The sequence below is a fragment of the Elgaria multicarinata genome, chromosome 13, assembly GCF_023053635.1.
Source record: "Elgaria multicarinata webbii isolate HBS135686 ecotype San Diego chromosome 13, rElgMul1.1.pri, whole genome shotgun sequence".
In the NCBI taxonomy this organism is placed as follows: Eukaryota; Metazoa; Chordata; class Lepidosauria; order Squamata; family Anguidae; genus Elgaria; species Elgaria multicarinata.
Genome location: NC_086183.1, coordinates 29,275,890 through 29,303,228, shown reverse-complemented (window position 1 = coordinate 29,303,228; position 27,339 = coordinate 29,275,890). Strand labels below are relative to the sequence as shown.

Genomic DNA, 27,339 nt, shown 5'->3' with positions numbered 1-27,339 from the left:
AGTTCCCTCAGCAGAGGAGTTACATGCTGGAAAGGGGAGCTCCGGACAACAGCCGAGCTGCAGCATTCTGCAGTATCTCCATCTTCTGGAGCAGTTTTAAGGGCAGCCCCACATAAAGCATATTTGCAGTAATCCAATCTTGAGGTTACCAATGCCTATACAACCATGGCCAAGCTGTCCCTGTCCAGGAGAAGCCGTAGTTGGTGAACCAACCGAAGCTGGTAAAAGGCACTCCGAGCCGTGGTGGCTACTTGAGCCTCCAATGACAGAAATGGGTCTAAGAGTACCCCCAAACTATGAACCTGTTCTTTCAGAGGCAGTGCAACCCCATCCAGAACAGGCAATGAGCCTGTCTCCCGGACTCGGGAACCACTCACTCACAGGGTTTCCGTCTTTCCAGGATTCAGTCTCAGTTTATTGGCCCTCATCCAGCCCATTACTGAGTCTAGACACTGGTCCAGGACCTGCTCAGCCTCACCTGATTCAGTTGTCACAGGGAGATAGAGCTGCGTGTCATCAGCATATTGATGGCATTTAGCTCCAAATCCCCTAATGACTGCTCCCAACGGCTTCATATAGATATTAAATAACATTGGGGACAAGATGGTGCCCTGTGGCACCCCATAGCTCAATTGCCAAGGGGCCAAGGAGTGGTCAACCAATGCTACTGTCTGAAAATGACCTCGTAGGTAAGACTTGAACCACTTTAACACAGTGCCTCCAATGCCCATCCCACGGAGTCGATCCAGGAGGATACCATGGTCAATGGTATTTAAAGCTGATGAGGATTAACAGGGCTGCATTCCCCCTGTCCCTCTCTCGATAAAGGTCATCCATCAGAGTGACCAAGGCTGATTCAGCCCCGTAACCAGATCGGAACCCAGACTGGAATGGGTCTAGATAATCAGTATCCTCCAAGAGTGTCTGCAGTTGCTCCGCCACAACTCTCTCAAGTACTTTCCCTTAAAAATGGGTGTTTGCGACTGGGCGGTAGTTGTTTAATACCCTCGGGTCCAGAGTGGGCTTTTTCAGGATTTTTCTTCAAATTTCATAATCCCCCCTTCATGGATTTGTTACCAAAAATCCTGACAAATCCAGGGTTTTCCTGTCATATGGTCACCCTACTAAGTGGTCAGGATGTACTAGCAATTCAACCCAAACTGGATGCTTCCCAGCTCCTGTCGGTCTCTCCTCCCCGCTCCCTGCCCTTGGCTCAGTTTAAAAGCTGCTGCATTACCTGTTTTACGCTAAGCACCAGCAGCCCAGGGCCATTCTGGCTCAGGAGTCATATTGCTTGACGTGGTTCAAAAATGCAGGAATTTGCAAGAAGCAGATCGTCCACTAAGCAAGCACACACACACACTCCCACATAAAAATGACATCCCTGGGTGTGTCCCAGCATGTTTATCCCAGTGTGATAAGAGGTGGAAACCTTGCACGGCTTCATTGTAGGGAAAGCAGGAGAAGGGATGAGAGAGATGGCATCCCAAGGGGTTTCCATCCTGGACCAGGCACTGCCTGCTGTGGGAGGCCTAACTTTGCTCTGGCTTCTTCTGAAGGCTGCCTGGGGTTTTGGATACAGAGTGAGGACTTACGTGCTCTCTGAGGTGTGGAAAGGGCTAGATCTGAACCATTATGGACCCTGGGCAGGTGAGTGCTATGCGGTTATTATTATTATTATTATTATTATTATTATTATTATTATTATTTATATAGCACCATCAGTGTACATGGTGCTGTACAGAGTAAAACAGTAAATAGCAAGACCCTGCTGCATAGGCTTACATTCTAATAAAATCATAATAAAACAATAAGGAGGGGGAGTTACCCACCCTCTACTCCCACAATTTATATTTGGGGGACGCAACAGCAGGACATACGTTGAGTAGGACTGCAACATTATTCAGTCACTTAATGGCCCTGTTCAGAAGACACCTTAAACCATTGCTTTACGTGTCTTCTGAACGGGGTCAATAACTTAAAACCTAATGAAGTTCAACTCTTTTAATAAATAGGAAGATGCCCAGATCAATCTGGGCAGCAATAAAAACATGCTACTTGTTATTAATATAAGTAAAGATGTGTTCTTAAAGAGTATGCACTTATAAAAATGGGGCGGGACAAAATCACTATTTTGTCCCTGCACTCCTTCTCTGAATGTCACCAGAAGCTAAAACTGTATAGTTCTAGGTTCAAGAAACCGGCTTCATAATAACCCCCTTTGCAAAGTCTCCCTCCCTAAACCTTTTGGGCAGCACACTTTTTAAAATTTAGTAATAGCGGGCATGACATCCGGTGCAAATTCACTGAGCAGTTTTCTCAGCCATTTTATAATTTTTTGGGCCCACTCTAGCATTCATGTCTCTGGCTATTAAGCTTAACGGGTCAGTGAACAGTCAAATAGAGATGTGAGCTGCACTTGGTCCAAATCAGTCCATTTAAAAACCCCTTCCTACTTTGAGTTCTGAGGGGAGCAATATACATTGATCAAAATAAGTTTCACATCACTGGGCAACTCAATTTGGAGAGTTAAAATATTACTACTAGACCCAACTTCTAACTGTGAGATAGTTGGGTTAGAATCAGCTGAGAGCATCTGATTTGACAGAGGGAAAACAGTGTACTACATACCCTGGAAGGGAAAGTCTGGTGAGGCAACCCAAGTTTCTTTAATGCAAAGAATTTCAAAGTTTGCACAAAACTCTTTAAAATCCGTATCTACTTGCTTGGAAGACCAAGGCTGTAGCTAGACCTAAGGTTTATCCCAGGATCATCCCGGGTTCGTCCCTGCCTGAGCACTGTGTGGCACTTAGATGAACAGGTTTGACCCCAGGACAATCCTGGGATAAACCTTAGGTCTAGCTACGGCCCAAGAGTTACAAGAGTTACATTACAAGAGTTTTTATGTCAATCCAACTCTACAATCTGGTTCATCTCCCCTCCTTTGTCCCACAAACACAGACTCGTTATTGTTAATTGTGTTTACACAAGCTCATCTTTTTACTTGTATTCTATCTTTCTAATTATATTAAATTGCGATGGCTTATCACTTTTGGAAATGAAGATTTCATTCAGGGCACATCTACATGGGCTCTTTACACCAAAGCAAATGCGCAGATTCGCATTTTCGGGCACATGACACTGCCGTCCATTCGCAGCAGCACCATGTTTTTAACCCGATAATGCGCATATTTACAGTTGTGATTTAATGCGACTTTTGAGCAACGTTCGAATGTGCACCATGTTAAACTGATGTGTCGTCGGGGGAGTTAAACTGATTGGCTGAGCTTCCATCTCCCCACCTATCACATCCTCCTCTGGCTCCCTCGTTCCTTCGCGCCCTTTCATTTTTTAATTCTATGATTTCCAGAGCTCTGCAGATAGAGCTTATATTAAATATGAAAACAAACGGGGAAATGGGCAGCCAGAGGCAGGAGATGTGTTGTTTTCAATGCTCTGCTTCCCTCCACTCTCGTATCCTCCTGTGCTGCCTCGTTCCTTTCCCCGGCTTTTTCCTTTCCCCCGCTGGTTCCTTTCCCCCGCTGGTTCCTTTCCCCCGCTGGTTCCTTTCCCCCGCTGGTTCCTTTCCCCCGCTGGTTCCTTTCCCCTGCTGGTTCCTTTCCCCACTGGTTCCTTTCCTCCACTGGTTCGTTTTCCCCACTGGTTCATTTTCCCCGCTCGTTCCTTTCCCCGCTCGTTCCTTTCCCCGCTCGTTCCTTTCCCTGCTCGTTCCTTTCCCCCCCTCGTTCCTTTCCCCCACTGGTTCCTTTCCCCCGCTGGTTCCTTTCCCCTCCTCGTTCCTTTCCCCTCCTCATTCCTTTCCCCTCCTCGTTCCTTTCCCCTGCTTGTTCCTTTCCCCTGCTGGTTCCTTTCCCCACTGGTTCCTTTCCTCCACTGGTTCGTTTTCCCCACTGGTTCATTTTCCCCGCTCGTTCCTTTCCCCGCTCGTTCCTTTCCCCGCTCGTTCCTTTCCCCCCTCGTTCCTTTCCCCCCCTCGTTCCTTTCCCCCACTGGTTCCTTTCCCCCGCTGGTTCCTTTCCCCTCCTCGTTCCTTTCCCCTCCTCATTCCTTTCCCCTCCTCGTTCCTTTCCCCTGCTTGTTCCTTTCCCCTGCTTGTTCCTTTCCCCCACTCGTTCCTTTCCCCTGCTCGTTCCTTTCCCTCGCTCACTGTTGACGCTGTAGTGTGACACTCATTGCGTAGATTCGAATCTACGAAAATTCAGCTTTATATTTAATGAGGAGCAATCCCGTTGTCGTATAGATGGGGGCTCATTCATTCATTCACTGAGCAGTTTTCGAGTCCACCTGTTTGTGGCAAAATAATCTCTTGCACCTTAGTGCAGATGTTATATAGGTCACACACTGTTTGTTGTTGTTGTTGTTGTTTTGCTTTGTGCAAAAGCAATTTTTAAAGTGACCTAAGATGAGCAAGGTCCTTCAGGCTTCTCACAGAATTTATGCATGAAACACATCAGTGTGGAATTCATAATTCTTGTTCATACCCTGTGCCTTCTGTTGTATTGTCTTTGTAGTGGTGACTGGAGCCACAGCTGGTATTGGAAAAATCTATGCACATGAGGTAAGTAAACTGTGTCCAGGGAAACCAATAGTGCCGTAGGATTCACTGCAGAGTACAATGTGGGATCTCTGGCTCCTTTTCAAACCTAGTTCCAGCACAGACCGCCTTCCTGCTACAGGCATAGACTTCTCTCATGCTTTCCCTTTGTCTAGGAGCTTTTCTACATGAGGTTTTTTTTTTAACCTACACGTTTTCTGAGGCTTCTACTTCTAGATACTTTGCGGGATTTAGATTGTCTCTTTTACACATGTTTCTCCCACCCCCATGTTTTTCTTTCTTTCTCATGATTCTATACGTTCCATTAGACAACTATTAGGTACCCACTGTGTTATAATGGAACGGCGCAAATACATGAGACTTCTATAACGCCATTGAGAAAAATACCAGACTTTCCTTGTTAAGGGGGCGGGGGACATGATCATGGTTTCAAAGCGAGGGAGAGGTTCTGGAGGATGACAACACTGTGTAAAGGACCCGCAAACTGCCGTGAGTGGGGCATCATGAGTGCACAATAAAAGCCTCAAGTAGAAAGGCTCTCGTAGGAGGAAGAAAAATCATTCAGCTCCGCCTTTAACCAATACCTTCTTGGGCCATGCTAGGTAGCATTGAAACACATCACCAGACTATTATCTGTCCTTTTCACATCATAATTTATTTATTTATTAAATTTATATACCGCCCCATAGCCGAAGCTCTCTGGGTGGTTTACAAAAGTTAAAAACAGTGAACATTAAAAAGCATACAAAATTTTAAACCATCAAAATATAAAAACAACAGTATAAAACAACAGTATCCATCTAAACAACATTTCTGGGGTCCGTTAAAAGACAAACAAACTTATCCTATGTTGTTAAACGCTGTTAAATGCCTGGGAGAAGAGGAAAATCTTGACCTGGCGCTGAAAAGATAACAATGTTGGCGCCAGGCGAGCCACATTGGGGAGATCATTCCATAATTGGGGGGCCACCACTGAAAAGGCCCTCTCCCTTGTTGCCATCCTCCAAGCTTCCTTCGGAGCAGGCACTCGGAGGAGGACCTTAGATGTTGAGTGCAGTGTACAGGTAGGTTCATGTCGGGAGAGGCGTTCCGTCAGGTATTGTGGTCCCAAGCCATGTAAGGCTTTATAGGATTATATAATTGGAAGGGATCATGAATCTTTGTGCAGTCAGAGGCACTGGGTTGTAAGGGACCTCTGAAAGGTCATTCAGACCAGGGAAAGGAAAGGAACCTCTCGTGCAAGCACTGAGTCATTACTGACTCTTGGAGGGACGCCAGCTTTCACTGATGTTTTCTTGGCAGGCCTTATAGCGGGGTGGTTTGCCGTTGCCTTCCCCGGCCGTTATTACCTTTCCCCCAGCTAACTGGGTACTCATTTTACCGACCTCGGGAGGATGGAAGGCTGAGTAAACCCAAGCCAGCTGCCTGAAACCAGCTTCCGCTGGGATCGAACTCAGGCTGTGGGGAGAGTTTCAGCTGCAGAAACTGCTGCTTTACCGCTCTGCGCCACACGAGGCTCATCATTCAGACCAACCCCATCCCATTAACAATATGAAGGAATATAATTTGTTATGACGATCCATAAAGAAAACCTCGAAGTAGCCAATGAATTCCACCAATACATTTTTTCTGCAAGGAAAGGAGAGGGGAGAATATTAAATTAATTTTTTTAAAAAAATCATGTACTATCCCCTGTTGATAAGTAGACTTCAATTTGATGCAATTTGTTGCTTGTTTGTTTTTCTCCGAATTTGGAACATTAATTGTTTTTTATAAAATACAAAACAACAACAACAACACTCAGCAGTCTTGTGAGTTTAGGTACAGTAACCTGTGTTATGTTGGAAGAACAAACGCTTCACATACAATATGGCCGAATGGGCACCGGTTCCGAAACATGTCATTATAACCAATTATTCTTTCACATGTCAGCAGTTTCACCTAGTTGTAGCATTTACGGGGGAATAGGCACCGATTCAAAAACATGTCAGCATAACTGATTATTCTTTCACAGGTAAGCAGCTTCATCTAGTTCAGCCTTCCTCAACCTGGGGCGCTCCAGATGTGTTGGACTGCATCTCCCAGAATGCCCCAACCAGCTTGGCTGGGGCATTCTGGGAGTTGTAGTCCAACACATCTGGAGCGCCCCAGGTTGAGGAAGGCTGATCTAGTTATTCCATTAGTGCAGTGGTCCCCAACCTTTTTGGCATCAGGGACCGGTTTCGTGGAAGACCATTTTTCCACGGACCGGGGGTGGTGGTTGAGGGGAAGGTTTTGGGAAGCCACCCTCCGCCCCACCCCCACTCCAGTGTCCTGGCTTCGCTTCGGCTAGGATCGAAGCGAAGCCAGGACACTGGGGCGGGCGGGCGGCTTCCGAACGGCGCGCCTGGAAGTCGCTCTCCCAGAGCAGCTTCTGGCTGGGCGTGCTGTTCCAAAGCCGCCCCCACCCCCACCCCAGCATCCTGGCTTTGCTTTGGCTGGGCAGGCGAGATGGCGCCTTGCGCCCAGGTTTGCTGGGGTGGGGGTGGGTGAAAGCAGCTCACCTGCGTGGCCTGGTTCCTAACAGGCTACGGACCGGTACCAGTCCATGGCCCGGGGGTTGGGGACCCCTGCATTAGTGAATCATGAGATACATTTGCCTTGTTGCATGACCCTTGCACACTCTTTCTATGGCTGCTGCTAACCTTTTGCACCTGACTTTGCTTTTCTCTCTTCACAACACATTTCTCTCGCTCCTGCAGCTCGCCAAGAGAGGTCTCAATGTGGTTCTCATCAGCCGCTCCCTGGAAAAACTGATGAAAGTGGCTGCTGAAATTGGTAAGCAGGAAACTGAATCTGGGTTACGCCAGGGTGAGGGCGCTGAGTCCAGTTTTCGGGAGTAAGGCCTGACAATAGAATCTCTTAAAGGGGTGGGGTGGGGTGTTGCAGAATGGCAGGACGTGGGTGAATACTGGGAAAGATTGTCGTAGATTCTGCTAATGTGGCGCCTCATCATGGAGATGTTGAAAACCATCCAGCTGGGTTGTGAAATGTTGCTCAAGCCCATAAAAATTAAGCTGTTGTTTGTTCTTGAGAGGAATTTCTGGCCTGGAAAAATCCTCATTGAAGGTGATGCCTGACAAACCATCTCTCTCTTTTTTAATAACAGGGTTACAAGTTTGGGTAGGATGTAGCGTTATCTTGGAAGCAACATGGCAATCGCAAGGTTTCCCATTATATCTTTGAGGATAAGATGGTAAAATGTGGGTACACAGTACCACTGAAATGGATCCATAGCTGGCTTAGCAATCAGGGAGGGCTCATGAATGGCTCCATATGAACACCTCCCAAGAACACACAAGTTCCCTTAGGGCATAGCTAGATGGGGCGATATCCTGGGGATCCCCCAGGATCGTCCCTGTACGTCCACATGACGCACAGGGCATCCCAGGAGCGGGGAGGGATGATCCCTCCTTTGCCCTACCATTTTTCATGGTTCTTCCGCGGTCTCGGGATGAGACCGCAGAATGTGTGGGCTGGCGTCGCAGTTTGTCTCGGCTTCTCGCGAGTAACTGTGAGGAGCCGGGCACAGGGCACAGAGCAACTCAGGAGCTCTTGGGGTGGGGTGGGGTGAGTGGGATTTTTTTTAAAAAAACAACAACCCACCACTCACAATTTGCAGTCGAGCACTCGTGCGCTTCTTCTCCTTTAAAAACAAAAACAAAATGGTGGCCGTGATGCTGTGCGCCGCATGTAAACGAGGGTGACGATCTCACGATTATAAAATCGCGAGATCGTCACCCTCTGACCTCCTGGTCTAGCCATGACCCTCGGCTCTCTCTGGATTGCAATTAATTACAATTAACCATGTACTCTTCCATATTACTCTTCTTTGTATTTTTTTTATTGTCACCAATTGGATTCCATTAATACAGCTCATGGGGAAAAATAAAATCAAAAGAAATATTTAACTAAACTTTGACTGGGTTACTTTTAACTATAGGTGTCTCTTAATCCCTTCATGATTTGTTTACAGTCCATGTTACGAGCATATCATTGTACTTTGGCCTGCACCTATGTTTATAAGGGTTTACAGAGACTTTTTTATTTATTATTTATTTATTACATTTTTATACCGCCCAATAGCCGAAGCTCTCTGGGCGGTTCACAAAAATTAAAACCATGATAAAACAACCAACAGGTTAAAAGCACAAATACAAAATACAGTATAAAAAGCACAACCAGGATAAAACCACGCAGCAAAATTGATATAAGATGAAAATACAGAGTTAAAACAGTAAAATTTAAATTTAAGTTAAAATTAAGTGTTAAAATACTGAGTGAATAAAAAGGTCTTCAGCTGGCGACGAAAGGAGTACAGTGTAGGCGCCAGGCGGACCTCTCTGGGGAGCTCATTCCACAGCCGGGGTGCCACAGCGGAGAAAGCCCTCCTCCTAGTAGCCACCTGCCTCACTTCCTTTGGCAGGGGCTCACGGAGAAGGGCCCCTGTAGATGATCTTAAGGTCCGGGTAGGTACATATGGGAGGAGGCCTTCCTTTTTGTGTTCATATTTCATTTTGCTCCAATTTGCAGTTAATTATACTTGACATTTTTTGATATTAAAAATAAAACTTTATTGTACGTACTACCTCTCAGTTTGTGGGTGGGAATTTGGGTTTATCCTGTTTGTTAATTTTGTTTAACATTATTGATCTTGATATCACTTGCAAACAAAATTTATTTAAAGTATTATTATTTAACATTATTTACATAACACTTCTCATTTATGGCAGATCCTGAAGTCATTAAATGATTGATTATGAATGTATTAATTGTCCCAAAAAATATTTAGGCAAAATCCTGGAAGGACTTTATGTGTCCCCACTCTGGGAATGGTGGGTTATATACCTGGATATTTTAGAAATGGATACATAAATGGAGTCTACACATAGAGGCATGGAAAACTCATGTAATTAATGCTGCAAATAAAAGGAGTAGTTTTGATAGAACACTGTTCCTGACATAATTAGAAGAGGATATTTGTTTTTTGTTTGCATTGGATTTGACAGTCTTTTAATTTTTTTAATGAATTTGACAATTTTTTGCTAAATACGTCATGAATTGGAACCTCTCTCTCTCTCTCTCTCTCTCTCTCTGCCAGAGCAACTGCATGGCAGATGCACCAGGGTGATCCAGGCAGACTTTACCTCAGGTTCAGAAATCTATGAGCCCATCCAGACTGCTCTTCAAGGTTTGGAGATTGGCATTCTCGGTAAGTCCTTAGCTTTGTCCTCGCGAGCAACATCGACGTGAACTGGAGCCTGTAGTTGAGTATTCCAACTTTTAAACCCTCATAACACAAATCTCCGCTAATAAAGTATCAGCTGCAAGTGAATGCACATGCATGCAAAAATCACACATCTTGTGAGGGTGGCCCATTTTTAACAAAGTTTAAAAGGTGGGGGGATACATTTTAATATATATATATATATATATATATATATATATATATATATATATAAAGATTCTGTGCAGCCTCTTATGCAAATATTTCAAAATATGCAAATGTTTCTGTTTATTGACATGATTTGTATTTGCATGCTTTATTCTGGACTGAGTTTTTGCAATTTAAACAGAAAAATGTGTAGCGGTAAGAGAGGGACAGGACGGTCTTGATGGGTGCAAGAGAAAAGTAATGGGAGGACTGGGAGAGTGGGCAAGCAGTCATAGAGAGCACAAGGTCTCTTACCTGTTCAACTCTGGAGCCTCTCCCCAGCAAACTAAACCTGCTTCTTCTTATAACTATTTGAGACTGAGGGATCCATCGCACCAGCGATTTAGAGCACTGTCGCCATGCCTGGTTTGCGGATTTGCAGCACGGAACTCACATGACGCCGTGCCTGTCCTGGTGACACCCCGCCTCTTCCCCAGCCTTTTCCGTCTTTTCCTAGAACGCGTGAAGTTGGGATTATTTCCCCAAGTGCGTTTAATGTGCCCTTAAGCCTCCAAGTGGTTCTGTACTCTCACGTTTTCCTTTGTTGGCGACATGTGCTGTGATGGGAGTCTTGCCGTTGGCTTGAATGGATTGCATCTGGTCCTGGCAGGGAAAAGCGATCTCTCTCAGCAGCCGGCTCGAAGCCTCAATAGAAAACCCAAACCTTGCATCCGAGGCTCGAAAGCATTTTTTTAAATTGTACAACGCCCGAATCTCTGCAGAGACAGGATTGTACTCTCTCGATGCCCCCAAAGAGCCAGACTAAAGGGTTGTTCCATTTTTGCTGGGAAGAAAGACAGTCTGGCTGAAGTACTCATCTGACAGGACCTGCTTGTTTGTGTCTTGTGAAATGGGGTGGGGGGGAGGAGCAACCAATGGAGGGAGAAGGAGAAGGGGTGGGGCAGGGTGGAGTGGAATGGAAGAGCCAACAAGCCAAAGAACAACATATTCAAATGAAAGGGACCATAAGCTTGATGCGCTAATGCATCGGAGGTAAAAAAAAAGTGGAGAAAAAGCAGGGCTTTTTTTTTTTTAATGTGTAATGGAGCTCTAAGTAGGGTGACCCTATGAAAAGGAGGACAGGGCTCCTATATATTTAACAGTTGTATAGAAAATAATTTCAGCAGGTGTCATTTGTATATATGGGGAACCTGGTGGAACTCCCTCTTCATCACAACATTTAAAGCTGCAGGAGCTGTACTAGAGTGACCAGATTTAAAAGAGGGCAGGGCACCTGCAGTTTTAAATGTTGTGATGAAGAGGAAATTTCACCAGGTTCTCCATCTATACAAATGACACCTGCTGAAATTCCCTTTTCTATGCAACTGTTAAAAATACAGGAGCCCGGTCCTCCTTTTCATATGGTCACCCTAGCTCTAAGGCCTCAGCTAGACCTACAGGTCTAGCACAATGGAGGGGTTAGGATCTCGCAATATTTTTATTGCGCGATCTCCCCCTCTGTTTACACGTGGCGCGCGACGGCCTCGGATGAACGGGATGTCGCGCCCGCCATTTTGGTTTTTTCCCCTTAAAGGAGACGAGCGCATGAGTGCTCATGCACAAAAACTGAGTTTTTTTTATTTTTAACAATTTTTCCCGCTCCCCCTCCCCGATCGGGTGCGTGGTTCCCAACTCCTCGCGAGTAACCGCGAAAAGCTGGGACAAACCGCGACGCCCGCCCACATGTTCTGCGGTCTCAGGATCCTCCCGAGACCACGGAAAAAGAGGGCTGAAAGGGTAAGGTGATATCCTGGGAAAAGGGAGGGAATCATCCCTCCCTGCTCCCGGGATCCCCTGTGTGTCATGTGGACGCACAGGGATGACCCTGGGGATCACCCCCAGGATATCGCCCCATCTAGCTGTGGCCTAAGTCTGATTTAAATCGCTTATTCATATCTGGGCACTGGAGGAGAGCTTGGTCATTCATGTTTAGTACCTGCTTGCATTGTTTGATAATATACTGATGTACCATTTGGTCTTTCCACAGTGAACAACGTTGGCATGGCAGAACGCAAGCAAGGCCGTTTCCTGAGTTTTCCCAATGTCGACAAGGTACTTTCCGTTTCAGCCGTAAAACGTAGCTGGACGTGTCTTCTCAGGTGTAGCATGTGCTCACAGAGGTCAAAGACTCGCCCTCCTCCCCGCTGGTGTAGCTAGGTCTGGACTGTTCCGCCGAGCCCCCACCCCACATGACAACCCAGAGAACAGCGGCCGATGAGGGCATCGAAAGCAGACTCCATTTTGTTCCAGCAGTCATGGCGCTATGTTTTAAGTCAGCCTTCCTCAACCTGGGGCGCTCCAGATGTGTTGGACTACAACTCCCAGAATGCCCCAGCCAGCTCTGGTTGGGGTATTCTGGGAGGTGCAGTCCAACACATCTGGAGCACTCCAGGTTGAGGAAGGCTGTTTTACGTGAATTTAAAATGCGAAACTGCACATGCTCAAAGTATGTCTTTAAATCGCGTGGTCAAAACAGTTGCATTGTCGTTCTAACTTATCAAGGCGGTTGAAGCTTTTGTAAAGCATGGGACAGTGGTGACGTGGGCGGCGGTGGGGGAGAAGAGAAAACTTTGTTGTGGGCTTCACGAATGAATTAACGCACACGGCCATCTAAAGAGAAGCGCTTATAAGAGCATTCAGGGTCTAAAGTTACATGGCTGCTTCACTGCTCACCACGCAAAGCTCATAATGCACACAACCGGTCCTATTATTTAGGAAAGGAAAGGAACCTCTCATGCAAGCACTGAGTCATTACTGACTCTTGGAGGGACACCAGCTTTCGCTGACGTTTTCTTGGCAGGCCTTACAGCGGGGTGGTTTGCCGTTGCCTTCCCCGGCTGTTATTACCTTTCCCCCAGCTAACTGGGTCCTCATTTTACCGACCTCAGGAGGATGGAAGGCTGAGTCGACCTGAGCCGGCTGCCTGAAACCAGCTTCCGCTGGGATCGAACTCAGGCCGTGGGGAGAGTTTCAGCTGCAGAAACTGCTGCTTTACCGCTCTGCGCCACACGAGGCTCCCCTATTATTTACAGCCCACTTTTTCTTGTAAAAACCCAGACCTATGTCATACAGTTGATACAAGGATGCAAAGGGGCGTTTCTCAACTTCCATAAGAAAAGACCTTTCCACCCTTGCAAGTATGATTCATTGATTTCGTTTCATTTCTATAGCGAAGCTGTCTGGGTGGTTTGGAAAATGCAAACCCTGATGCACGGCCTAAAATATACTGTAGCAGCTTCAAGCCGCTGTGTAAAACCACGCTGTAAAAGTACAACCAGAATAAAACCGAACAGCAAAGTAGAGATTTAAAATACAGATTTCAAACAGCAGAATTATGAGACAAAGGCCATAGCTAGATGGGGCGATATCCTGGGGCAATCCCCGGGATCATCCCTGTGCATCCACATGACACACAGGGGATCCCGGGAGCATGGGGGGGATGATCCCTCCTTTTCCCCGAGATCTCGCCCTTGCTGATCCTGAGACCACGGAATGTGTGGGTGGTTGTCACGGTTTGTCCTGGCTCCTTGGGTTACTCGTGAGGAGCCGGGACCCGCGCATGGGGTGCAGAGCTCCATCAGGGGTGGAGTGGGGCGAGCAGGAAAAATGATTTAAAATAAAAAAAACTTACCTTTTGCGCACGAGCGTTCTTGCGCTCTGCTCCTTTAACAAAACACACACACACAAAATGGCGGGTTGACGTCCTCTCTCTCCGAGGTCATTGCGCGCCACGTGTAAACAGAGGCGGAGATCTCACGATAAAAATAACGCGAGATCCTCACCCCTCCGTCACGCTGGACCCAGTAGGTCTAGCTGAGGACTAGGATAGTAAAATGCTAAAACACTGGGACAATACAGAAGTCTTCAGCCGGCGATGCGCGGAGTACAGTGTAGGCACCAGGTGATCTTCTCTGGGGTGCTCATTCCACAGCCAAGGTGCCACAGCAGAAAAGGTCCTCCTCCTAGTAGCCACGCACCTCACTTCCTTTGGCAGGGGCTCACAGAGAAATAGTCTATCTTCACCTCCTACTTCAGGATGCAGACTCCCTTGTCTCGTGCAAATATCATGTGGGACTTGGGACTCTAATCTGTTTGGGAGGGAAGGAGCATTCAGCGCTGCCCTGTGCCTCCTCCTACTCTGTGTTTGAAAATTCAAACTGCTGTTTCTCTGCCTTTCCCACTTGCTGAAGTTTCCCGTGGCAGTCTAGAGGCTACAGAAAGAGTTCCAGCTCTTAAGATTGTGAAACCGTGTTTTCCCTGTTCTCTGCGGCACAGAGTTGTTGTGACCGGCCCAGTCAAAACTGCCAGTTAATCCTGTTAACACCCTCTTTTCTTCCTTCTCGTTTATAGCATGTAACCAACTTGGTGAACTGCAATTTGCTTTCGGCAGTGAAGGTGAGTGAAATGGATTTAGTTATCTGAGTGGGGTATCTGAACCGCCCAGATCGCGTGTGTGTGTGTGCGCGTGCGTGCGCATGTGTGCTCTTTCATACATGGAGTATGTTTGTTCACGTACGCACAGGGCATTTTGCTGAATCTCTGAGGAAAGAAGGGGAGTACATGCATTTGTTTTTTTGTATAGTATCATCAATCTATTTACAAAGAATAGATCTGACAGCTTCCTACATGAGGGGCGTACGAACTAAAAAGAGACACAAGGAAACAGGAGAAACAGGTTTAACATCCAGGGCGGGGGGATCTACACATCACAGTCGAGGTGCGTAATTGCACCTCTAGTGTGCATGGAAGCCTCTTGATTCACGTAATGTTTCTTTAAATGCACTCCTAACCACTGCACGTCTGCTGAATGAGCGGGGGTTTTTACCTGGGGGGGGGATCTACACTACTGCTTTTAAAGCACTTTGAAAACGTTTTGAAAACTGTATATGGAGTGTGTCCTGGGCCCCAACAGTTGTCAAAACTGTTATAAAGCGCTTTAAAGCAGCAGTGTAGATCCCCCCCCCCCCCCCCGGTCTTCAGGCGATGGTAAGCCGTTTCTACTTACAAAGTGTATATCATAGAATCATAGAATAGCAGAGTTGGAAGGGGCCTACAAGGCCATCAAGTCCAACCCCCTGCTCAATGCAGGAATCCACTCTAAAGCGTCCCTGACAGAGGGTTGTCCAGCTGCCTCTTGAAGGCCTCTAGTGTGGGAGAGCCCACCACCTCCCTAGGTAACTGATTCCATTGTCGCACTGCCACGCTGTTTCCTCCCTGCCCCGTCTTAATTTGATCGCTGACTATATATTGTTACCTGTCCGTTAGAACTTTTTAACCAATGACTGCTCAGTACATTTTTGGCGCGAACTGGAGCCATTTTGATTCATTGCTTTTCATGCTTGTGCTGAGGTTAGTCCTTTCATTTCCCGATTAATCAGTACTATTCCCTTAATAATCCTTCTTTTTTATTATTCTTTTAAAATTTAATTTCTGCGCACAAACGCACATGCGCATAAACAGTTAAACATGAAAAAAAAAAGGAAATACGGGGACTTTTGAGGATGTCGTTAGTGACGACGAAAACCCCCCGCCTATACGCAACACCCTGTTGTGATGAAAGGGGACAGGATTTGGAGGATGTGTGACCCGGGGAAACGAAATACAATGCAGTAAAGGCACAGATACCACTACAGGGAGAGATAAGTGTGGCGCGCTACGTTGTGGTGCCTTTTAAAAAAACTGCGTGAGGAGGCGCCTCGACTACGATGTGTAGATCTCCCCCGCCCAGGACGTTCTTGAAATATATATTCTCCGCTGTGTGGGCATGCTTCCTTTTGGGTCTGGGAAATGGCAGGGTGTGATTGAAGGGAGTTGGTGATGGCCGCACAGACACTGGGGTTGTTCAGATGACGCAACGTCCCACTGTGGGCTGTTTAACCTGCAGTGAGGCTGCAGTGTGTGTGGGATGCATGTGGGTCCTATGTTGAATATGCATCCGCTGCTCGGGGTGTTGCGTTGTGTGAATCTGGCAAGCATGGGTTATGCAAGGGTTAAACAACCCTTGAATAACCCATGGTATATTTTAGGGCTGCTCAACCCTTGCCTAACCCATGCTCGCCAAATTCATATGATATGACAAGTCCTGCTTGGGGGTTGCATGCGCAACATGGCACCTGTCAACATGTTTGAAATAACCCACAATGAGCTGAAGCATGGTCGTCCGAACCTTGTCACTGAAATGGATGGGGCCTTGGCCTAGTTTCCTCTCCCTGACTCGCTTTCACCTGATCTTCTCTTCCTAGATGACACAGATCGTCCTACCTCAGATGCTTGCCAGGTAGGAGATGAGGGGGGGTCCTTCACCCTGGAGGGCTTGGATGAATCACTTGTGAGGAAAACAAGGGGCAAGGCTGCCTCCGCCCTCCCTTTAGCTGTCTTTTGGATTTCTGTTGAGCTGCACACCATCCTTCTCCACCTTATTCAGTCTGTTGGACAACAACCCCCATCACTCCCTACCAGCACAGCCATTGGGATGATGGGAAGTCTAGTCCAACACATCTGGAAGGCATCAGGTTGAAGAAAGATGTTATGCACCAGTGGTGGATAGAAAAGGTTTGTGCTGTGTTCTGCTCCTAGGTTTCACCCGTGTGCTGGATTTGATTTCAGAACCCAAATTATAATCGTCGGAGAGGGTTCTCAAATGCCCTCACAGGGAGTGTGGTTGTTAGAGTTCCTCAGGAGGGCATTGACAATGGAATGGAGTTAACATCTTAACTGCTACTTCTGTTTAATGTTTTATGTATATTTCATTTCATGCCATTGAGGCCTTAGCTAGACGGGTCGAAATCCTGGGGCGATCCCTGGGATTGTCCCTGTGCGTTCACATGATCCACAATGGATCTCGGGATCAGGGAGGGATGATCCCTCCCTTGCCCCGGGATCTCGCCCTACCCTTTGAGCCTGTGACTGCGGAATGTGTGGCCAGGTGTTGCGGTTTGTCCCGGTTCTTCGCAGTTCCTTGCGAGGAGCTGGGACCCGCGCATGGGGTGGGGTGAGCAGGGCAGGGGGGGGGGGATATTTTTCTTTTAAAAAACCCTTACCATTTGCGCACGAGCGCTCGTGCACATCTTCCCCTTTAAGAAAAAAACACAAAATGGTGGCTGCAACCCCTCTCCCTCTGAGGTCGTCACACGCCACGTGTGAGCAGAGGGGGAGATCTCATGATAAAAAAGTTGTGAGATCTTCACCCCTCCGTCCCACTAGACCGGTAAGTCTAGCTAAGGCCAGAATGTGAAAGGGGCTGTGTGGAACACAAAAATGTTACGGTTCCAGGGATGCACAATCCATATTTCGCAAAAGGAGATGGCGAGTGGCATGAGGAAACGCCACAAATGTACAAAGGTTTCGGACCAGGGTGGCAGTTTCTTGTCAGGAGGCAGAAGAAAATCTTGTAGATGCCTCAAGATTGTGGGGACTGGCTACAATTGTTCTTCCAGCGTTAGCTCCAAGCAGAATTGCGCTTGACCATTCACACTCCAGGCCTCTATGAGCTTCTCCACACGTGTGATATATTGCCTGCCTGTGAATGGTCACTCACAGACGTTTGCAGGTCTGTTTCATGACATCAACCTCCGATGCTTCTCATGCTGTTTTCAAGAGGAAATCCACCCTTTTATAAAAACCTGAAAATGCAGTAATAAATTGAAAAGGCGCTTTAAAACAACGCCATCTGCTGGCAGTAGAATTGAAACGTATGGGAAGGAAGAGGGGGAAAACAAGGTGGGGAAAGGGAGGGGAAAACAAGGCGGGGGAGGGGAGGGGAAACAAGGCGGGGAGGGGAAAACGAGGCGGGGAGGGGAGGGGGAAACAAGGCAGGGGAGGGGAGGGGAAACACGGCGGGGAGGGGAGGGGAAACAAGGCAGGGGAGGGGAGGGGAAAACAAGGCGGGGGAGGGGAGGGGAGGGGAAAACAAGGCAGGGGAGGGGAAAACGAGGTGGGGAGGGGAGGGGGAAACAAGGCAGGGGAGGGGAGGGGAAAACAAGGCAGGGGAGGGGAAAACAAGGCGGGGGAGGGGAGGGGAAAACAAGGCAGGGGAGGGGAGGGGAAAACAAGGTGGGGGAGGAGAGTGCATGTATCCTGCTATTCACACAACTGTAAAGAAATTGTGCTGTTACTCTGCTATTGTTGTTTTTTAATTGATTTTCTTTGGCAAGAAAAAAGATTAAAGAAGCCAAGGGAAAATACGGGAGGATTAAAACTGGATGACAACATCATCTGGAATGTGTGAATGATTTATTTATTTATTTATTATTGCATCTATATCCCGCCTTTTTTCCTCCAAGGAACCCAATCCTCCTCCTCCTCTCCATTTTATCCTCACAACAACATTTTATCCTCATGGGGGTCAGCTTCGGCTGATCCGCCAGCTACGGCTTTTCCTGGACAGGGACAACCTAGCCACAGTACCGCATGCACTGGTAACTTCCCAATTAGACTAATGCAACGCACTCTATGTGGGGCTGCCCTTGAAGACGACTCGGAAGTTGCAGCTAGTGCAAAATGCAGCAGCTAGACTGCTGGCAGGTACATCTTACAGATACCACATAACACTGGTCTTAAAGGAATTGCAATGGCTGCCTATACGCTTCCGGTCAGAATTCAAGGTGTTGGTAATGACGTTTAAAGCCCTAAGCTGCTTGGGACCTCGATATTAGAAGGAGCGCCTCTCCTTATATAAGCCTGCCCAAGACTTGAGATCTGTTGGAGGAGCCCTTCTCCGCATCCCACCAGCACAACACATAGGTTTTGGTGGGTCATGGGAGAGGGCTTTCTCTGTGGTAGCACCCCGACTGTGGAATGCCCTCCCCTAGGAGGCCCGACTGGTGCCAACGCTGATTTTATTCCGGCACCAAGTGAAAACATGGCTTTTTAACAAAGCCTTTAATGGTTAAATTCACTAAGATGGGACATTGTTTTAACGGTTTTAATCGTTTTACTGCTTTTAAATTATATATTGTTTTAACTTGGTTCACGGTTTAATTTGTTTTTAGCTGTGTATATTTACTGTTTTATACTGTATGCTTTTATCCGTACGCCGCCCTGAGATCTTAATGATATAGAGTGGGATATAAATGTTTTAAATAAATAAATAAATAAATAAATAAACCCTGTGAGGTAGGCTGGGCTGAGAATCTGTGACTAGCCCAAAGTCACCCAGTGGGTTGAGTGAGGACCAGAACTCGGATCTCCTGACTCCCAGTCCAACACTTTAGCCACTACACCACACTGGCTCTCAACACTTGGAGCTGGCACAAAAGCCTGACCTGGAGGCCTCCTCTGTTCTATTTTCTATCATAGTCTAATCCTGGTTTGGACTTTATTCCTAAGTGAAAAGCAGATGTTGCCTCTAAGTCACCATCATGGCTCTCTTTGTAGGAAGAAGGGGATTGTCATCAATATGAGCTCATCAGCGGGACGCCGTCCCTTGCCACTGAATGGGATATACAGCCCAACCAAGGTGAGGAAAATAATGTTCCTTTGTAAACTTAAAGGAAGACTACAAAGCTTCACATGGTTTACTTGCTGCAAAGGAACACAGTACGAACTTTGAAGGCTCCCTCCTGGCAGGCAGAGGGCGGGATGAGATGGCCAAGCCAGTGGGTGCATGACCCCCGCTAGCAGATCATAGCCTAAGAACAGGCCTGACGGAGTAAACCAAAGGTCTCTGAGATGACACTCAAAAATTCCCAGGCGGAGCGTGATGCAACAGCCTTTCACTGGTTCTGGGCTCCTGGAACCGAGAGGTCAGTTCCTGCTTCTGTGATTTCTGTTACTTCGAGTAATTCTGGAGAATAAAAGAAACCACAGAATAACAAGAAGAGACATTGCCATTTTTCTCCATCTACACGAGGCATACAGAGGTCCACCTACATGGGGATCCCTCTGCGTCTCAAAGACGATCGTGCCACTTTGCGTGTGCCCCGCTCCCTAGCAAGGGCCGATTTTCATGCAGTAGAGCTCATTGGTGGGTTTTTTTTTTAAACAAACTTAGGCTGTAGCTAGACCTAAGGTTTATCCCAGGATCATCCCGGGTTCGTCCTTGCCTGAGCGCTGGATGCCCAGTGTGGCACTTAGATGAACAGGTTTGACCCCAGGACAATCCTGGGATAAACCTTAGGTCTAGCTACGGCCTAAGTTTTGTGATGGATTTCCCCATCACAGCAGCTTCCATGCAGTTTGGGAGTCTGTGGGCTCATCTACACCAAGCAGATATTCCACGATGAAAGTGGTATGAAAGCGGTATATAAAAGGCAGGAGCCGCACGACTGCTTCATAGCGGAATTGAAGTGCGTTGACAACTGTTGGGACCCATGACACCTACCATATACTGCTTTCATACCACTTTCATAGTGCAATATCCTGCTTGGTGTAGATGTGTCATGGGCCCCAACAGTTGTCAGTGCACTTCAGTACCACTATAAGGCAGTAGTGTAGATCCTGCAGAGCACTTCAATACCGCTATAAAGCAGCAGTGTGGCTCCTGCCTTTTATATACCGTTTTCATACCACTTTTATAGCGGAATATCCTGCTTGGTGTCGATGAGCCCTCAGTGACCTCCGCTGCCTTTGGTGCAGGCTGGAGCGGTGATTGTCGGAAGGGGAAGTTACATCGTAAAAAGGCCGCCCACCCAGCCGCGTGAGGCCCTGCATATCCCCTGAGAGCCCCCTGCTCTTGGTGAGGAGCGGCCTCGGCATCAGCGAAGAGGAGCATCATCAGAGGAGCAGAGGGAAGTGGCTTGCGAGTGGCCGGCAGCTGCCAGCATCTCCTCCTCGCTGTTGCTGCTCCCCACAGAGACCATGGGGCTCTCAGGGGACCTGTGGGGGCACTCACGGACCCTACGGCCAACGATACAGGGCCTCATGTGGCCCTGGTCAAGTGGCCAGGTGGGCGATCCTCCAGGATCAGAAGCAGCGAAGCCACAAGTGACCCTTCGCTCCTGGGGCCCGGTAAGTCCGCGCTCTCAGCCAAGGCACCCTGGGGGGTTGTAAGCATTTTGTGGCTGGACGCAAGATCTGGCAGCCACTCTCCGAAATATCCGCCAAAGCCTCGGACTTCCGAGGCTGAATCCGAATCTTGTACAGCCCTGGTTACGGCTTCTCCTTCTAACCTTCCCCTGCTTTACTACTTGCGGTTGAAAGCTAAACTGAAAGACCCTAAACTGAAATGGTTAACTCTCCCTTTGCCTCCTCTTGCAAATTACTTGGATATGGAAAGCAGGCTAAAAAACATGATTTCTCTGTGCATGGGAAGAATCTAGGTAGAAGCTAGAATGACTGGAGAAATCATTCTGAAGTCCCCTCTGCAGAAATAATTCCAGATCAAAACCTCCGAAAATCTTAAGTTCTGAAGTCTGAAGAGTCTAAAGAGATCCACGGTTACCCAAATCCTTGGGTCTGCTGACAAGGCAGAAAGGATTGAAAGAGGCAGCTGATGCAGCCGCCATAAGTCTTACTACCTGTGCTTTTATTACCCCTGTTCTGGCAAAAGAGAGATAGATAAAAACACCTTACTTCTGATTCGTCAGCTGGTGGTCTATCCCCCACCCACCCACCCTTTTTGACTGGAAGATATTTGTCCTATTTCTCATAGTTTTTTGCCTCCATTTCAGGCAGCTCTTGACTTCTTCTCGCAAGCTTTGGACGTGGAATACGGCTCCAAAGGCATCATTGTGCAGGTACCGTGCATTGAGCTCATCCCAAGGAATAAAAAAGGCGATATACATGAGGCTTTTATTGTGCGCTCATGGTTCCTCGCTTACAGTAGTTTGCGGGTTGTCACACACACACACACACACACACCACACCCTCTCCTGTGCTTTGCAACCATTTTGGCTCCCCCTAACGAAGAAAGACTGGTATTATCTCTGGATCCTGGCATGGAACCTGGTGGATTTGCACAATTCTGCTACGCCACAGTGGTGTAATGGTGTATAGAAAGGCAGAGAAGGAAAACCCCCCTGGGGAAAACACACACACATAATCCCGCAAAAAATCCAGCAGCAGAAGCCTCATTAAAGGTGCAGGTTAAATACCTCATGTAGAAAAACCTAGACATAGGGCATGGCTTGATGGGGAGCGGATCTACACAGAGTCGTTGGGGCGCCCTGAAGGCGCTTGCGTGTGCCTCCAGGGCGCCCCGAAACTCCTAGTGTAGATCCTGATCCTGGCCAGAAGAGGCGGCGGCGACGGCCCCGCATCGCCCCCCGCGGGGACGGGGCGAAAAGTTTCCGGGCTCTCCGGCCGCATCCTTGCCGCCACCGCCCCTCCACCTTCATAATTCTGTTCTTCTTTGCCTCCCACACCGCCCCCCCCCCCCCCGGCGAAAGAGCCACCCGGGTCGGAGAGCTCGGCGGAAGAAGACGGGGCGGCGGATCGTCCCGGGATCGTCCCTGTGCATCCACATGATGCACAGGGGATCCCGGGAGCAGGGAGGGATGATTCTTCCCATGCCCCGGGTGGATTCCTGCATTGAGCAGGGGGTTGGACTCCATGGCCTTGTAGGCCCCTTCCAACTCTGCTATTCTATGATTCTATGGCCCTACACTTTAATCCTGTTTTTTACTGCGGTCCCAGGATGATCCCGAGACCGCAGGAGGTGTGGCCGGGCATCCTGTTTTTGTCCTGGCTCCTCGCGAACTGGGAACTGGGCACGGGCCATGGAGCTCCGTGCTCATTGGGGTAGGGGGCAGCACGAGGTTTTTTCTTTTCTTTCTTTTTTTTTAACTTATTTTTCGCTGGAGCGCGAGTGCCCTCCAGCTCCTTCTCCTTAAAAAAAAAAATGGCGCCCACAACGCATGTGACATCCTTCCTCCCATCCAGGATGCCGCATGGCTGTGTAGACAGAGGGCAACGATCCCGGAAGTAGTAGGTAAGTCCGGGATCGCCCCCTCTCCAGCCCTCTACACCCATAGGTGTATTTATTTATTTATTTATTTGTTTATTACATTTCTATACCACCCAATAGCCGAAGCTCTCTGGGCGGTTCACAAAAATTAAAATCATAGTAAGACAACCAACAGGTTAAAAGCACAAATACACAATACAATATAAAAAGCACAACCAGAATAAAAACCACACAGCAAAATTGATATAAAATTAAAATACAGAGTTAAAACAGTAAAATTTAAATTTAAGTTAAAATTAAGTGTTAAAATACTGGGAAAATAAAAAGGTCTTCAGCTGGCCATAGTTTTATGTAGGTAGACATGCCCATAGTGTAGACATGCCCATAGTTTTCCTGTCAAAGTGGAATTGCTAACGGGATGAAGCTTCCTCCCTGTCAAAATCTGGATCTAAGGCTGGGGCCTAGACTAGTGAGTAGGGTGACCATATGAAAAGGAGGACAGGGCTCCTGTACCTTTAACAGTTGCATAGAAAAGGAAATTTCAGCAGGGGTCATTTGTATATATGGGGAACCTGGTGGAATTCCCTCTTCATCACAACAGTTAAAGTTGCAGGTGCCCTGCCCTCTTTTAAATCTGGTCACTCTAGTATAGCTCCTGCACCTTTAACTGCTGTGAAGAAGAGGGAATTTCACCAGGTTCTCCATATATACAAATGATACCTGCTGAAATTTCCTTTTCTATGCAGCTGTTAAAGATACAGGAGCCCTGTCCTCCTTTTCATATGGTCACCCTAATTTACAGAGTTCCACAACGATGAAATCCATAAAAAGGGAATTTCAGCCAGTATCATTTGTATATATGGAGAACCTGGTGAAATTTCCTCTTCATCACAACAGTTAAAGCTGCAGGTGCCCTGCCCTCTTTTAAATCTGGTCACTCTAGTATAGCTCCTGCACCTTTAACTGCTGTGAAGAAGAGGGAATTTCACCAGGTTCTCCATATATACAAATGATACCTGCTGAAATTCCCTTTTCTATGCAACTGTTAAAGATACAGGAGCCCTGTCCTCGTTTTCATATGGTCACCCTACTAGTGAGTGACCATGGGCAGCCTGCGCTCAGGCCTTGCAGCGCTCGTCAGGCCCAGAAGGGAACAGCAGTGTGCAACAGCAGGCCTCAACAACTTACAGTCAATATGGAGCCTCAGAACAGTGCAAGCCTGACTAATATCCAGGAGCCTAGTCTTCTGCTCTTTCCTGATTATCGGCCTGTTGCACCTCAGGGTTAACCCTCCTCCTCCAGGGCAGGATCGACACTACTGCTTATAACGGTTTATAATGGTTTTGACAACTGTTCAAGACCAGGACACATTACATATACAGTTTTCAAAACGTTTTGAAAGTGTTGTATCCTGCTTAGTGTAGATCGGGCCCAGTTCCTAACCTTGAGCTGGAGGCCAGGATCTCTTCTCGATCATCCCAGAATGCAGGACACGGAATAATGGCCTCAAGTGACGGGAAGGCAGATTCTGGCTGGACATCAGGAAAAACGACCTGACTGTTAGAGCAGTACGACAATGGAACCAGTGACCTAGGGTGGTGGTGGGCTCTCCCACCCTAGAGGCCTTCAAGAGACAGCTGGACAACCATCTGTCAGGGATGCTTTAGGGTGGATTCCCGCACTGAGAGGGAGGTTGGACTCGATGCCCTTGTAGGCACCTTCCAACTCTGCTATTCTATGATTCTATCATTCTATGACACGCCCGGCAGGCCTAGATTCAGGTATGGCTGTTCTCAGTCCTCACCTGGCCGTGGCCTTCTTTCCCTCCACAGAGTGTCCTGCCCATGTTTGTTGCCACCGACCTTATGAGTATGCTCAACCAACGCTACATGATAACCTCTGAGGCGTTTGTGCACCAGGCCTTGAACACTGTGGGGATCACAAACAGAACCGTCGGCTGCCTTTTCCACAGCATCCAGGTAAGTTGACAAACGTGCATCGTTCCCCCCCCCCCCCCAAATGTATAAACATTGTACAGCACCAACGTATATGTGGAACTCCTTTATCAAATAACACATTATTTGTCAGGCCAATTCCACCCCATATATACAAGCACACCTGGGGCATTTCTATACAGCCTCTTTACCCTGACCTAAATGCGCATATTTGCATTTTAGGACACATGATGCTGCCGTCCATTCGCCGCTGCGCGGGTTTTTAACCCGATAAGGTGCATATTCTCATTTGCGATTTACCGCGACTTTTGGATCAATGTCCGAGTTTGCACCGCGTTATGGTTATGCGTCCTTGGGGGAGGTAAATAGCATTTTGACATGTGGGCAGAGCTTTGAGGGTAGGACAACGTGACTGGCCGCTTTCCCACCAATCGGCTGCCTCATTCCTTCACACCGTTTTTAGTTTGAATTCTCTGGTTCTGCGGAGCTCCGCAGGGAGACGATATTAAAACAAACAGGGGGGAACAGGCAGCCAGAGGGAGGAGACATGTTCAGTGCCCCTCTCTCATCCTCCTCTGCTGCCTCATTCCTTCCCCCCCCTCACTCCCGGTTTGTCTGTTATATGAAACTGCGGAGCTCCGCATATAAAATTTATAGCTTCCGTAGTCTCTCCTCCATGCATCGTAACATCATAGATGCTCATGTGCGTGTTTATAACTGCACTACAAAAAAATAAATAAAATTAATTCAGGACATAAATCGCTGTTGCTGCTGCAGTGTGACGCCCTTTCCCTAGATTTGAATCAACGAAAATTCGGGTTTACAGTATATTCAAAGAGGAGCAATCCCGTTGTCGTATAGATGGAGGCCTGCACACCCATGTCCCTCTCTTTTTCCGCTCCCCAATTCACATCCCCACCTCCTGCTTACCCGGCAGCGAGTGTAGAACCACTAAGTTCCCAGTCCAAAAGTTTGTTGCGGGCAGCTAAGTACCCTCCTAAGAGAAGCACCAGTGAAGATTCAGCTGCCTGCCAGATACATTTCCTAAGAATATGAAAGAAAGTGACCAGCAGGGGGGATTGGAGGCCAGCGGTTTACTTCGCAGTGGCCTAGTCCAGTGGGATATTTATGTTATATTATATAAATAAAATGAAGAGGGCAGGGGGGGCCTTGGAAGCCAAGGCAGGTGCCTGTAGGTGCCACATTGGAGGAGACATTTATAGGATCTGCCATAGTAAGGACAAAATTATCCACCTATAAACCTGATTTCATCACCCAGGCCTGATCAAAAGATCCAAGCATGCTTATTACAGACAACCCTTTACAGGTGGATGGTCTGTAAAGGTAGCTTATTATTCACATCAAGAGGACTTGGAAAACAAACCCTCTGAGCATGTCAAAATAGCGGAAATGTACAGATTAATGCAATTTGTCTTCTGGTAGCCATGGAAGAATGTGAATTTGCATGTGTGTTTTTCTCGGTGGACACGTGTAAGCTTCTTGGGATGAAGAGACGAGGGCAGGGAAGAACGTACACTCAAAATACTAGAACCCGGGGTCATCCCATGAAGCTGATTGGTGGGAGATCCAGGACAAATAAAAGGAAGGACTTCTTCACACAGTGCAGAGTTAAATTATGGAACTCACTGCCACAAGATGTAGTGACGGCCACCAATCTGGTTGGCTTTAAAAGGGGGTTGGATAAATTCCTGGAGGCGAAGGCTATCAAGGGCTACTACCCCTGATGGTTGTGTGCTATCTCCAGTATTTGAGGCAGTAAGCCTGTGTGCACCAGTTGCTGGGGAACATGGGTGGGAGGGTGCTGTTGCACCATGTCCTGCTTGTTGGTCCCCGGCCGATGGCTGGTTGCCCACTGTGTGAGCAGAGTGCTAGACTAGATGGACCCTTGGTCTGATCCAGCAGGGCTCTTATATTCTTACCTTATCTAATGCCGTGATTCTAAAACCCATTTCTCCCATGCACCTTTTTCCCCATTGCTTGGCAGCTGAGACAGTGCATGGATCTCCAGTATCAGAGGCAGTAAGCCTATATACTGTACACCAGTTGGTGGGGAACATGGGCAGGAGGGTGCTGTGGCACCATGTCCTGCTTGTAGGTCCCTGGTCGCTGCCTCCCTCACACAACAATGGTCAAAGTTTTCCAGAGGGAAAGGGAATGATCGAAATGGATTCCGCTCTGTGGTATAGCCCTGCACCCAAAGTTCACTTCTATTTTTATAACCGTTTGAGAGGAGATCACACTTGTCACCTTAAAAAGTTTATCTGTTCTTTTTTGGCTTCCTTTTCTTTTTCTTCAGTGGATCTTTTACGACTTGCTGTTTCCAAAGTGGTTTCATTTAACGTCTGTTGGACTCAACGCACAGTGGGTTTTACTCAAGATGATGGACTATCACAAGAAGACTGAGCGACTGGAGATTCAGCAGGAGCCTCTCCCGGATTGAAAGAGCCTTCACCAGAGCCACAGCAAGCAG

The 27,339-nt window shown here is 47.6% G+C and overlaps 1 protein-coding gene across 1 annotated transcript; it reads left to right on the top strand.

The window, feature by feature from the left end:
* Positions 1-1,457: 1,457 nt before the first annotated feature.
* LOC134407803 (very-long-chain 3-oxoacyl-CoA reductase-B-like) lies at positions 1,458-27,309 on the top strand. The gene is made up of 11 exons (XM_063139750.1): positions 1,458-1,650; positions 4,533-4,579; positions 7,318-7,393; positions 9,717-9,827; positions 12,037-12,101; positions 14,400-14,444; positions 16,292-16,326; positions 19,425-19,506; positions 21,659-21,724; positions 24,726-24,872; positions 27,166-27,309. Exons 1-11 carry the CDS (start codon positions 1,470-1,472, stop codon positions 27,307-27,309), a joined length of 999 nt encoding a protein of 332 aa, XP_062995820.1. The 5' UTR covers positions 1,458-1,469.
* The last annotated feature ends 30 nt before the right edge of the window (positions 27,310-27,339 follow it).